This window comes from Astyanax mexicanus, chromosome 17 (assembly GCF_023375975.1).
Source record: "Astyanax mexicanus isolate ESR-SI-001 chromosome 17, AstMex3_surface, whole genome shotgun sequence".
Taxonomy (NCBI): Eukaryota; Metazoa; Chordata; class Actinopteri; order Characiformes; family Acestrorhamphidae; genus Astyanax; species Astyanax mexicanus.
This window is the reverse complement of record NC_064424.1, coordinates 23,963,986-23,977,834: the sequence shown is the minus strand read 5'-3', so window position 1 is coordinate 23,977,834 and position 13,849 is coordinate 23,963,986. Positions and strand designations below refer to the sequence as shown.

Here is a 13,849-nt window from a genome sequence, read left to right as displayed (position 1 = left end):
ACTGATGAAGCTTCCCAGAAGTGACCAGCCTACCAAAATGACTCTAAAAGGGCATGAACAAATCATCCAGGAGGTCTTAAAACCCCCAGAACAACATTTAAAGAACTGCAGGTCTTACTTGCCACAGTTACGGTCAGTGTTAATGATTCAAGACTGGTCAAAAATGATATTCATGGGAGAGTTCCAAGACAAAAAAAAATCACTGCTGACCAAAAAGAACACAAAAAGAAAATATTCTGTGGACTGACGAGACTGTCAAGTGGAACTTTTTGGAAGGTGTTTGTCCCCTTTCATTTTATCCGAATTAATTTTAGAAAAAGAACATCGTACTGAATGATAGTGATCTGAAGCACACCAGCAAATCCACCAACCATAATGAAAGCTTTGGAGTGGCCTAGTCAACGTGATTTTAAGATTATTTTAGGACTGTATTATCTGTTGCATCATGTTTGAGATGCATGTGAAGAGTGTGTTTATGTGTTTCAGACCTACGTGAAGAGCCAGGATAAAGCGTTTGCTGCTGCCACTATCCAGGCCATCGGCAGATGTGCCACCAATATCTCAGAGATCACAGACACATGCCTCAATGGTCTGGTGCTGCTGCTCTCCAACAGAGACGGTAAAACATACACACACACACACACAAACACACACAATAATTCTTTTTTGTCTTTGTGAAGACACTTTAAACCATTTATCTGCAACCAATCAGCAGCACACAGCTTACTCTTAACCGGAAATGACTGTCCACCTGGAGGACTGCATGGGCATACAGCTTTACACATATTCACACACATACAGGTGCATCTCCAAACCATCACTAATTGTAGAAGCTCTCCACTCTCCCTCCAAACTCTGGTCCCTTGATTTACAAATGAAATGCAAAATTTACTGATGATCAGTGATGGTTTGGAAAGCCAGAAAATGTGACAGCACTTCATGCTTTCTCTCTGCTGATAACTTTTACGGAGATACGGATTTCATTTTCCAGCAGGACTTGGCACACTGCCCACACTGACAAAAGCACCATATAAACAATTTCTGAGACACCATAATCATCAACAGTAAAACATCTGTATAAACGGATGGGGTTTATAGTGTATTATAGGGTATTATAGTGTGATGCTGCTTCAGATAGTTGTTTGGGAGCTAATAAAAGTACAGACAGATAAACAAAACAATAAAAATCTTATTAAATGCCTTCTTTTTTTATTATTGTTTGTTCAGAGACGGTGGTGGCGGAGAGTGTGGTGGTCATTAAGAAGCTGCTGCAGACTCAACCTTCCCAACACAGTGACATCATCAAACACATGGCCAAGCTGTTCGACAACATTACAGTAAGACATCAGAAACGCACACACACACACAGTTTATTTTATTTTTAAAGAGTCATATATATTTATTTTTTATTCATACTGGATTGAAGTTTGTCCATAACAGTTTTCAGCACATTGTAAAACTCTAAAGTACTGTACTCTTACTGAGACTGATTCTGTGTGCTATAATTAATCTGTATATATATATATATATGGTCTGATGTGTGTGTGGCTCTGTGTGCAGGTTCCCATGGCGAGAGCCAGTATTCTGTGGTTGATTGGCGAGTACTGCGAGCACGTGCCAAAGATCGCTCCTGATGTTCTGAGGAAAATGGCCAAAAGCTTCACTAGTGAGGAGGACATAGTCAAGCTCCAGACTGTGAACCTGGCAGCCAAACTATATCTCACCAACTCCAAACAGGTAACCTAGCTCACTAACTGTAATATACTGGGTACTTTAAATGTGTCCTTTCGCTAAAATCCACTTTTTCTATTTCTTTGTGATATACAGTTGCTCTGTATATGATGCTGCACATGAAACTCTTTCTCAACCTCTTTCTAGTAAAAAAAAAAAAAAGAAAAAAAAAAAGGAAAAGCACCCCTGTCTACGTCAACCAGTGAGTTAGTATTCATGGCCTCGCCCACCTTGGCTTGCGACCGCCCACAGGCAGAGCTGAAGCTAGGCAGGCACATCTTATCAGATAGGAGCTAACAGCGCTAGGAATGCTTAGAACAAGTAAATAATTACTACATTTAATTTAAAGTTTTTAGCTTTTATCTCTATTCACCTCCATTTATACAGGACCAACTTACAGGCTCCCTCTCGAGTTTAACAGTAAAATAACAGGGAAGCAAAAAGTGGTCAGACTCTTTGTAAATAGCTCTGGTGATGCAGAAGATGCGTTTTGGACCTGTGTTTCTCTCTTTCTGCTTGATCCTATTGACCCATTGTGGGCAGTTGCTGCTCTTGACTCCCAGTCACTGACTGGATCAGATATTTAGCATACCAGGTATTTGCTGGCCTTCTGCGACTGGTTGGCATTCACTAGGCGACGGCTCGGCGAGCGCCTTTCAGTACTTCCCGTTATATAACTGAGCGAGCACTGAGAGATCCCCGATTTGCCCTCATCGATGGAAAAACTATGGAAAAACTGTCAGCGACTAAAAAACTGGATTAAAATCATGTAGCGTTAACCTGCCATGACTTCAGCAAGTCCTACAGCTTATCTGAAACTGCTGGTCTAAATTTGCTAGCTGTAGCTGGCTCCTCAGCCCTGCAGATAGATGACGTTGACACACGGGAATAAAGGCTGTTTTTAAAGATAGATCTCAGGTTCATATGAATAAAACATTTTAATGCAAAAAAAATCTCTACATATTTTTGTATTTGTGAGCAGCAGAGATTAAAATTTAACAGTAGCAATATTTATCTAGGGCTAAGCACATTTTGATGATAGTTCCTGAGTGTGTGTGTTCTCGCCTTTTGGATATGTGTTCTCCATCATGGTGAGTGAGTGTGTGACCGTTTTTGTGTTTTCATTACTGCAGCGTAGATCCGTCAGCAGCTTTGCCACATGATTATTTTTTAATGTTGCTTTTCTTTACGCCCTGGTGGTTTAATAATCTACACACACACACTCAGGCGTGCACACACACACACACACACACACACACACTAGATGTTGTGCAAGAGGAGACCTCCATCTTTCACCTTAAAACAGGTGTGGCCCTATGAGAACCCTGCCAACCCTGCACAAAAACGAGGCTTGCATACATGTAGTATTCAGCCCCCGTTTTTCTGCAATTCTGCTCCCGGTTGAATGGAACATCCACTGTAGGACATTCACCATTCACAATTCAGGGTTCTGTGAAAGGTATAAAACATAAAGAATGGTGTATTCACACAAGGCTTGGTTTGGTTAAATCATGCTGGAGCGCGGTTCTGCCCCCTCTCCACTTCCTCGCTGGCCTGCACTCACACTATGTTTAAACAATTCGTGCCCGAGCACCCCTAACTCAATCACTGCTCAGTGGGCTAGCCGGTGTTGTGTTGAATTCAGCACCCCTGCCATAAAAAACACCCTCTCTCGGTCATCTCAGTCATGGTCGCGTCACTGACGTCATCTTGTTCAGTGAGTTAACGGTTTAGCGTATCGTGCCCGGGCACGGTTCAGAGCGATCACACTAGTCAATCGAAAAACAGAAACATTATCTTTACAACAAGATGTTGATGCTGCCGCCACCATGCTTCACATAATCCTCAATAAGGGACAGCATCTCCTTAACATGATCCTGTTTCTGTCGCCACCATCTGTCGCTCAGTGCACTTTGAAGAACCTAATCCCCACAGGATGCCTCCAGTAAACTCTGAAGCTTCTTCAAAGTGATTGTTGGCCTCCCTATAATATGTTTCATTACAAATCTGCTTCTTACTAATGCTGTTTTGCAGGACATCGTTGTCTAGGCTTGTCTTGTTGCAAATCTACTTCAAATTAGCGTCATATACCTTAAAAGTAGCTTAAAACCTTTTTTATGACCATTTGGTTTGTAGTGCTCAATGTTCTCTAACCAATGCCACACCTACTTTTCACAGCCGCTTAACTAGGACACCTACAGGCGTTGGACAATGAAACTAAAACACCTGTCATTTTAGTGTGGGAGGTTTCATGGCTAAATTGGACCAGTCTGGAAGTCAATCTTCATTAATTGCACATTGCACCAGTAAGAGCAGAGTGTGAAGGTTCAATTAGCAGGTTAAGAGCACACATGATTATGGGTGAGATACCAGAGTTCCAAAGAGGACAAATTGTTGGTGCACGTCTTGCTGGTGCATCTGTGGCCAAGACAGCAAGTCTTTGTGATGCATCAAGAGCCACGGTATCCGGGGTAATGTCAGCATACCACCAAGAAGGACGAACCGCATCCAACAGGATTAACTGTGGACGCAAGAGGAAGCTGTCTGAAAGGGATGTTTGGGTGCTAACCCGAATTGTATCCAAAAAACATAAAACCTGCTGCCCAAATCACGGCAGAATTCAATGTGCACCTCAACTCTCTTGTTTCCACCAGAACTTTCCGTCGAGACAATAAATTATTGTGGTCTAAAACCAGGTGTTTCAGTTTCCTTGTCCAACCCTGTATATTCATGTACTTCTCAAAAATGTTGTTTAATTGTCCATTTTAGTATTGTTTTATTGATGTAATTTTTGCATGATATTAATATTCTTCTTAATATGTTCTCTTTTCTCCTTCCCTCCACCACCAGACTAAGCTGTTGACGCAGTATATTCTAAACCTGGGAAAATATGATCAGAGCTACGACATCAGAGACCGGACGCGTTTTATCCGGCAGCTGATCGTCCCAAATGAAAAGAGTGGAGCTCTTAGCAAATACGCCCGCCGCATCCTGCTAGCGCCCAAACCTGCCCCCGTGCTGCAGTCTGCTTTCAAAGGTATGACTTTCTACCCTTTACCTTCATCCACAGGCTGCACACCATCTTCCCCTTTCTTTTACTGTCTTGATCAGGTTTTACAAGTTTGGGTGGGATAGAGTCAGGTTGGAACCAAATTGGGAAGTGCAATAAAATCACATTTGTTTTATTTTGAACATTTTATCTTAGTATAGTCAGGTACATTCTAGGTTCAGCAACGGTATGTGCTGAAAGAATGAGGTCAGCTGAAAATACTGAATATAGTCCAGGTTATTCCATCAATGGATTTTTTTTCCCCTGATGACACAGGAATATTCCAAGATAACAATATCAGGATTCAGGGTGCTGGAATTGTGAAAGAGTGATTCAGGGAGCATGAGATCATCATTTTCACACATGGATTGTTCACCACAGAGTCCAGATTTTCAGTCAACCTCATTGTGAATCTTTAGAATGTGCTGGAGAAGGCTTTGAGCAGCGGTCAGCCTCTACCATCATCAATGCTGCTGCAAGATCTTGGTGAAAAATTAATGCAACACTGGATTAAAATAGCAAAATCAAAGCTAAAAGTGTATATTAATGTATATTAGAGTGTATCACCTTTTTGGGGGGGGGGGGCAGGCAGTGTACTTGGTTGAGGTAGTTTCAAATTTCTTGTTCTATATTGGTATTTGAACAAATGATTGGTCTTTATCATGGTTCTGCTTTGGTTCTAGTCTCTTCTATTCCTCAGAAGCTCTGATTGAATTGTTGGATCAGCTGTAATTTGATATAATTTGATAGAGGTGTCTGATTGAGAATTCTTCTGCTCTTTCTGAGAAGCTTCCCCTCCCTCATTCCACTCCTGTCCTCCTCCTACTTCACACTCTTTATTTGCTGCTGGATAATGTAATTACTCACTCAGATGGAGACATTAGCGGCGGGACATTACTGTTGATTTGGGTCCCTCGCGGGTGGATGGTCGGGTGGATGGAGGGATGAATGAATGAATGAATGAATGGAAGCATAGACAGAGGGATTGTGGGATTTGGGGTTAACTGTAGAGGATGCGCCACTCTCTGCATGATTGATGCTTACTGTCATTCGGCGTGATGTTTTTCTGTGTTTGCAGGACTAGCTCTTAAAAGGGAGGTAAAGGAACATGACTAGGGATGTGTTTCTACAAAATTGCACACAGGCATCACCCAGAGGTGTTCTTTAGAAAACAGCATTGATGATTGCTTATAGTGCTGATTTCTTAAGGCTTTAAGAATTTAATTTGATTTAATTTTCTATGGATGCTGGAGCAACTCATTGCCACAGTGTGTTTGTTGTTCAGAAAGAAAGGCAGAAAACATTCCAGTTCAGATGTTAGAGGAAAGAAAATGTGGAGTCAATGTCTTTGTGTGTGGGGTGCTGGCTTCCATTTTGGATGTAATTCTTTTTTTTTTTTTTTTTTTTTTTGTTCCAATCTGGTTAGCTCAAAAAAAATTCTACAGGAACTTTATAGTTTGTACAGATTTGGTCAGTTTGATTCAGAATTTATTTTTATCTGCCTTCATTTAGATTTAAACTCAATTTCGTAAGGCTACAATATGGTTTAGACTATCAATCAAAGAATATTGCTGAAAATATTTAATCATAGATTTAAGTAAAATGTAAGCTTTTAATCAAGCAGCCGTCTCTTTTTCACTCTCTTTTTCTGACTGTCTCACTCTATGTCTCTGTCTACGTCTCTCTCCCTCTCTCTCTCTTTCTTTCCGACTGTCTCTCTCTCTTTTTCTGACTGTCTCTCTCTCTCTCTTTTTCTGACGGTCTCTCTCTGTGTCTGTCTATATCTCTCTCTCTCTCTCTCTCTCTCTCTCTATCTCTCTTTCTCTCTCTGTCTCTGTCTCTATCTCTCTCTTTCTGACTGTCTCTCTCTCTCTTTGACTGTCTCTCTCCCTCGATGTCTCTGTCTCTCTCTTTCTCTGTCTCTATCTCTCTTTGTGACTGTCTCTCTCTCTGGCTTTCTCTTTCTCTCTCTGTCTCTCTCTCTCTTTCTCTGTCTCTATCTCTATCTCTCTTTCTGACTGTCTCTCTCTCTCTCTCTGGCTTTCTCTTTCTCTCTCTCTCTCTTTCTGACTGTCTCTCTCTCTCTATGTCTACTTGAGCCAATGTCTGATTTGTGTGGGGTATTTGCTTCTATTTTGGATGTAATGCAAATTTTTTGAGCTCCAATCTTTTTTGTTCAAGAAGTCATTTTGTTTTGTTTTTTTCGACATATTTGGTCAATTTTGGTTTTATATAGAATTCATTTTTATCTCCCTTCATTTAGATTTAAACTAAATTTTGTCAGGCTACAATATGGTTTAGACTATCGATCAAAGAATATTACAGAAAATATTTATATTTTATATTTTTATATTTAACATATATTAAAGCTTAGCTTTAGCATATGTTCATAAAAAATTAACTATGTTTAGCTAGCTAAAAGATAGCTAGATAACTATTTTGTGGGGCTCCCATTATGTTTAGACAGAAGATTTTAGATTACAGTCAGGTTTTGTAAGGTTTTTTTTTTTTGCTTGTCGTGTCTTGTCTTGTGTCTGTCAAATGTTAATCTTTGCACTAATGTCCTTCTTCACTGTAGATCTAGCCTAACAGGGTTTTATTGTGCTGTAGAACCCAGCATCAGTATAATGTTCAGTATAACATTGAGTTGAATAGAGTCAATTTTACCTGAAAATTGCTATCAGGTAATTTACCTGAAAATCAGGCTACTATATGGTTTCAATAGTATTTTCTCAGACTCCGCTCCCATCACTTTTTTATTAAATTAGAAACTGCATTTTTAAATTAAATTAGTCATTGTTTGTTCACTTATTCTGATATAATTTATTTATTTTTATGATTTATTTTATTTTATTTATTTTTTATTAATTAATTACAGTGTCTGAATATTCGGTGCATGTCTTCCACACTTTCTGCACTTCAGTATTTGGACCAGCGGGATGTAGCAGTTTGATTTCTGCTGATACCAATAAATCAGTGGAACCTCATTATCAACTTATATTGATCTTACCAGTTAAACAAACAGTATATTTATCAAGCTGCAGTTTTCAAGTTTCACGCACAGAAAACCAGTATCAGCCTCTCTCTCTCTCTCTCTCTCTCTCTCTCACACACACTTCTTTCTTTCCTTTTTCTTTTTCTTTTTCCCCTCCCTCAGTCTCTAACCCCCGTCCGGTAGTCAGAGCATCTCATTTTCTCTGGTGTGACTGCCTATTTCTGAAGGTCGGCGAGGTCGGCAGCCTCTCGCTTCCCTGTGATTAAACACATAAATTACTGCGCTAATACAGACCTTTCAGACAGACGGACGGAGAGATATAGAGCGCGAGAGCCAGCGAATGCGAGTTGCTGTATTAATCCATATTGCATTAATGCTGCATAAATTCATACCGCAGTGTTTGCGGTGGATATTTACCTGCTGCTGTCATTTCTAATATTCCTGTTTTTCTCAGGTGTTTGTATAGTGAAGTTCCATTATTCAGGCACAGCTCACCCTAACGCTGACTAATGACCTGCTGCTGTAGGGGCTAATGGGCTTTAAGGCAGTATAATGCACTATTATGCAGCGTGGAATGTCGTGGCATTTCGGCCGGTTACAGTTTCTAATCGTTGGTGGTGTTTGGTAGAGGACGGAAGGTTCAGGAAGCTTCATTTTTAAACTGTACACTTTTAAGGGGTTCCTCAAGGCTCTGTGCTTGGCCCAGTTTTTTGTCTTAAATTTGTCTTATTTTTCTCCCTAATTTAGCTAGGCCGATTGTCCCACCGTTCCCCATCACTAGTGATGCCACAATATGAGGAGGGTGAAGACTAGCACGTTCCTTCTCCAACACAAGTGAAGTCAGCCACCGCCTCTTTTTTAAAAAGCGCAGCGACCCGGTTGCGATACATCAGTTTACAACCCCCTTGTCTAAAGGGGAAAAAGAGCGCCAATTGTGCTCTCTCGGGGTTCCGGCAGCTGATGGCAAACAACATGACCAGGATTTAACCCAGCAATCTCCCGATCATAGTGGCAGCTCTTAGCCCACTGGTCCACTCAGAGCCCCAACCATTTTTGTTTTTGACTTCAGTCATTGATTTGACCATGAGTACTTTGTAAGCTAAGATGATATAGATGCTCATGTTACTGTTTGCCCGTGTAAAATATTTTTTCGGACCAGAATGAACAACTTGTGCCTTAGATTTTGATTACTTTAGGGGGCGCCAAGTGGTCCAGCAGTCTAAACTGCTGCCACTTTCAGTGGGAGGTCGCAGGTTCGAACCCCTGCTCATGCAGCTTTGCCATCAAGCTTCTGGCACTCAGAGGAAGCAAAATTGTCCCTGCTCCCTCCGGGTGGGTAGATGGCGCTCTCTCCCCACATCACTCCTAGGGTGATGTCCACAACACAGGGCGTCTGTGAGCTGATGTATCAGAACCGAGTCACTGCGCTTTTCTCTGAGTGTGCGGTGATGCTACTCTGCAATGCTGCATCAGCAGCAGCTCGAAAAGAAGCGGTGGCTGACCTGACATGTATCGAAGGAAGCATGTGCTAGTCTTCACCCTCCTGGTGTGTTGGGGCGTCACTAGTGAAAGGGGTGTCCTAATGAGTGGGTTGGGTAATTGGCCACGTAAATTGGGGAGAAAATGAAAAGAATTAGAAAAATAAATAAATAAAATAAAATAAAAAGATTTTGATTACTTTCCAACACTTTTAAAGGAACAATCAGTAATACAGAGAACAAGTGTGTAAAAAAAGGCTACAGGAGTCCAACTCCCAAACACTTTTTCTCTCGTTCTGTCTCTCTCTCTGTCTCTGTCTCTCTCTCTCTCTCTCTCTCTCTCTCTCTCTCTCTCTCTCTGTCTCTCTCTCTCTTTTGACCATGTAAAACTATTTTTTCTTTTTCTGTTGTTTCAAAATAAAAAAAAAACATTTTTTTTTGTGTCTTTTAGATCGGGATCGCTTTCAGCTGGGCACACTGTCTCACACTCTGAACTCTAAGGCCACCGGTTACCTGGAGCTCTCAGATTGGCCGGACGTGGCTCCTGATCAGTCTGTGAGAAACGTGGAGGTGGTAGAAGTGGTAAGAACAAGCGTTCTTCTCTTTTTTGTTTTTTTGTTTTGTGGTTTTTTTCCCCTTACGTCACTTCAGTTGCTGTTCCAGTTGAATCAGATGCTTTTGAGCAAACTCAGAGAGTAAGTGATTTATCTTTGCTGTGAGCGCGCTCACTGCTGTCGTTTCCTGAGCGCATCTGCAGGATTTAGTAAATACGAGTGCGTGTTTGTGCCCATTACAGGCGAAAGAATGGGCTCCTGCCGTCAGCAAAACCAAAGCTGCCAAATCAGATGATGATAAATTCTACTCCGACTCCGGAGAGGAAGAGGAGGCCGAAGGCTCGGACAGCGGCAGCGACAGCAGCAGCAGTGAGGATAGCAGCAGCAGCAGCAGCAGCAGTGATGGTAAAGTGGCTGGCTGTTTGTTTGTTTGTGAAAGAGGCAGATTTTGGTCTGGAAACTGTTTCTAATATATAACGTCTGTCTGTCTTTTAATGTAGAGTCAGGCAGTGAGGAGGACAGCGAGGAGAAGAGCGACAGTAACGAGGACTCAGACAAGAGTTCCAGCCAATCAGAGAAGAGCAGTGACTCGGGCTCTGATAAGAAGAAGAAGAAAACTCTGAAAAACAAGAAACTCCAGCAGGGCCAGAAAGCCAGCAAAGACAGGTAGCAGTCACGTTCTCTTACATCCTGGTTGAAAAACTTGAGTGACCAATCACAGTCAAGGACATAATGTGACTAATGCATTAATAGTATTTCCACAGATGCACCAACAGGCCTGTCACAATAATCACATTATTGCCTTATCTTACAATATATAGATATAACCTCCATCATTTCTGTTGCTTAGCTCATTGCAGAAGCAATTCTAGCCAGATACTGTGGGTCATCATTACCACCCACTGTGCTGTCTACTACCCCTTTGAACTTGTCCATGTTTTGTCACCTTACACCCACAAGCTTAATTGTATTTTATTGAGATTTTAAGTGATAGGCAAACACAAAGTATTGCATAAGTGTGAAGTGGAAGAAAAATGATGCATGGTTTTCATCATTTTAATCAAATAAAAATCTGAAAAGTGTGACGTGAGAAGTTTTTAGTTCAAACGTATTCAGCCCCTTTACTCTAAAACCCCTAAATAAAATCCAGTGCAATCAATCGCCTTCAAAAATCACAGAATAAGTCAATAAAGTCCAGCCGTGTGTTTAGTAATTGAGTCTCAGTATAAATACAGCTGTTCTGTGAAGACCTCAGTGGTTTGTTAGAGAGAACACTAGTGAACAAACAGCATCATGAAGACCAAGGAACTCGCCAGACAGTTCAGAAATAAAGTCGTGGAGATGTTTAAAGCAGGTTTAGGTTATAAAAAAAAACAAATCCCAAGCTTTAAGCATCCTAAGAAGCACTGTTAAATCCATTATCCAAAAAAAGAAAAAGTATTCTACACCTGCAAACCTACCAAGACATGGCTATTCACCCAAACTGACAGATCATGCAAGGAGAGCACTGGTCAAAGAAGCAACCAAGAGGCCCATGGTCACTCTGGAGGAGCTGCAGAAATGCACAACTTAGTGGGGAGAGTCTGTATACAGGACAACTGTCAGAAGTCATGTGCTCCACAAATATGATCTTTATGGAAGAGCGGCAAAAATCCTTTGTTAAAAGAAACATATGAATTGCTGTTTGCAGTTGCAGCAAACATGTGAAAGAAGGTGCTGTAGTCAGATGAGACCAAAGTTGAACTTTCTGGCCTAAGTGCAAAGCGCTATATGGGGAGGAAAAGTAACACTGCTCATCACCCTGAACACACCATCCCCACTGTGAAACATGACCCAGTCTTAAATCGCATTTAGCTTCAGTGGTATGACGTGAAATTTTCTGTTCACAGACACTGTCCATCCAACTTAGCTGAGCTTGAGCTGTTTTATAAAGAAGAAAGGGCAAAAATCTCAGTCTATAGATGCCCTTTTTTATGACACTTTTTTCAGATTTTGAAAACTTTGCAATTGTTTATGTTGGTCTATCACTTAAAATCTCAATAAAATACATTTAGGTTTGTGGTTGTAAGGTGACAAAAATGTGGAACAGTTCAAGGGGTATGAATAGTTTTGCAAGTCACTGTATATAGCACCTTTTATGAATCCCAAAGATGCTTTACAATCACGTTTAACAACCCACGCACATGGAAACTCCACCTAGATAGAGACTTGAACCCAAGACCCTAGTGCTGGGAGGCGAAGGTGCTAACCACTAAGCCACCATGCCACTCATGTGGCATGTTATCTCACAAGATAGCACCTCACAACTTATACAGGTTGACGTTTAGGATACCACTGGCTTGAAATTGTCTTTACTCATTGTTTTGTGTGTGCACATATGTGAACATTGGTGTCCAAATGATACAAAATTTGTTTATGACTCAAATCTGTCTGTTGATTCCGGTTTCCACAACATATAGTGCATCCTAAAAATGCAGCAAAATCATGCTGAACTCTTTCAATTATCGAGTTTAATCTACTTATATTTGCTTGTTTGTATTTTTGGTGTTTTTTTTTAAGTGCTTCTGGAAATATTAACTCAATATTAAGTAAAGATAGCTTTTTATGTGTCGGCTTCTTCTTCAAATGTTTTTGTTACAAGCGCCAGAATGTCAATACTTTTAGTTAACTTCATCCATTTAAAAGAAAAGCAACACATTTGATACCTATTGGGAAATATTACATTTTCTCTTTCTGTAAATGAGGAAGAAAGCTTATCTGTGACCACACCTTCATACTGTCAATCAGAACAGTGATCTCAAAGAAGGCTTTGTTTTTGACTGTACTGTGTGCAGTGAATGTGTTGTTCCGGGTTTTTTAGCGTGCTTCAGGTGACCTTTTTTGTATTTTTGAATGCCAGGACAAAATGTGTGTGGGAAGTGTGTGTAGCTGTTTCACACATCCCCCTTCTTTGTGACAAGATGGTCTTACTTTTTGTATTTTTATTTTGTAGTGTGACCTCCAGAAAATATTCAGAAAAGCTTAGAGAATTGAACAATTAAAACAAGTAAAAAAATGCAATAGAAATGAATGCCAATTAAAATGAAAAATTACTTATAAATGTTTAAAGCAAAGTGTATCATATTTTGGCTCCACTTTAAACTAAGACTACCTTTATAAAGTGTTTATAAATGGTTTACAATAAGTTTTTTAATGGTTACTAATTGGGTTGTAAATGCCTTAAAAATGTATTGCCATTAATAATCAGTTATAACGCATCACATACGTAGAAAGGTCAACAATGACCTGTTGTTTGCCAAATAGTAAACCCACAGAATTTTTTATTGTTGCCCTTTCTATGTATGTGTTATAACTGATTATTACTGATTTTTAAGGCGTTTACAACCTAATTAGTAACCATTAATAAACTTATTGTAAACCATTTATGAACCCTTTATGAAGTTAGTCTTATTTTAAAGTGGTTCACACATGTTAACCTTAATTTATGTCATAACTGTTACTATAAAAGCTTCACACTTTTCTTCAATGTACATTACCAGTGGCAATCATTGGGTCCAAGACCCCGGTATCAAATCCAAAACCTTGACCTTTATGTCTTACAAGTGGATGACTGTGGGTCTGAGAGATGATTTCCTCTCACAGGGCAGTGTCCCATTGCTTTGAGAGTCTGAATGACCGTAATCCACCTGTGCTCATGCACTATTAGTGTGTGTTACACGCAGACACGACGATCCCTCGCACACTGATTACATTAAGAGTGAAATGAACAGCAGTTAATGAGGGCATTATGCTGTGTTTGATGTGTGTGTGTGTGAAAGAGAGTGTTAATAAGAGCATTCTGCCGTGTGTGTTGTGGAAATGGTGGAGTAAGTGCTATTAATTACATCTAACAACAGAGCGGGATCTCTGAGTGTGGGTGTGTGTATGTGTGAGTTAAGTGAGGTTGTGAAAGTGTGAAAGTGCTTTGTTTATTTTTAGTTACTAATGGAGTCAGCCAGGGAGGTCGCACAGTAACAAACAGCAAAGCGTGGCTGTGAGCGTG

At 40.4% G+C, this 13,849-nt stretch overlaps 1 protein-coding gene across 2 annotated transcripts in view; it reads left to right on the top strand.

Annotated features, from left to right (window-relative positions):
- Nucleotides 1-13,849, top strand: part of ap3b1a (adaptor related protein complex 3 subunit beta 1a) — a 93,565-nt gene that overhangs the window by 35,278 nt on the left and 44,438 nt on the right. For both annotated transcript variants that reach the window (XM_022676194.2, XM_049466390.1), the window contains exons 13-19: nt 487-619; nt 1,228-1,337; nt 1,561-1,737; nt 4,582-4,768; nt 9,705-9,835; nt 10,050-10,212; nt 10,308-10,473. In XM_022676194.2, the coding sequence (XP_022531915.2) occupies nt 487-619; nt 1,228-1,337; nt 1,561-1,737; nt 4,582-4,768; nt 9,705-9,835; nt 10,050-10,212; nt 10,308-10,473 (1,067 nt within the window). The remainder of the gene's footprint in view (nt 1-486; nt 620-1,227; nt 1,338-1,560; nt 1,738-4,581; nt 4,769-9,704; nt 9,836-10,049; nt 10,213-10,307; nt 10,474-13,849) is intronic.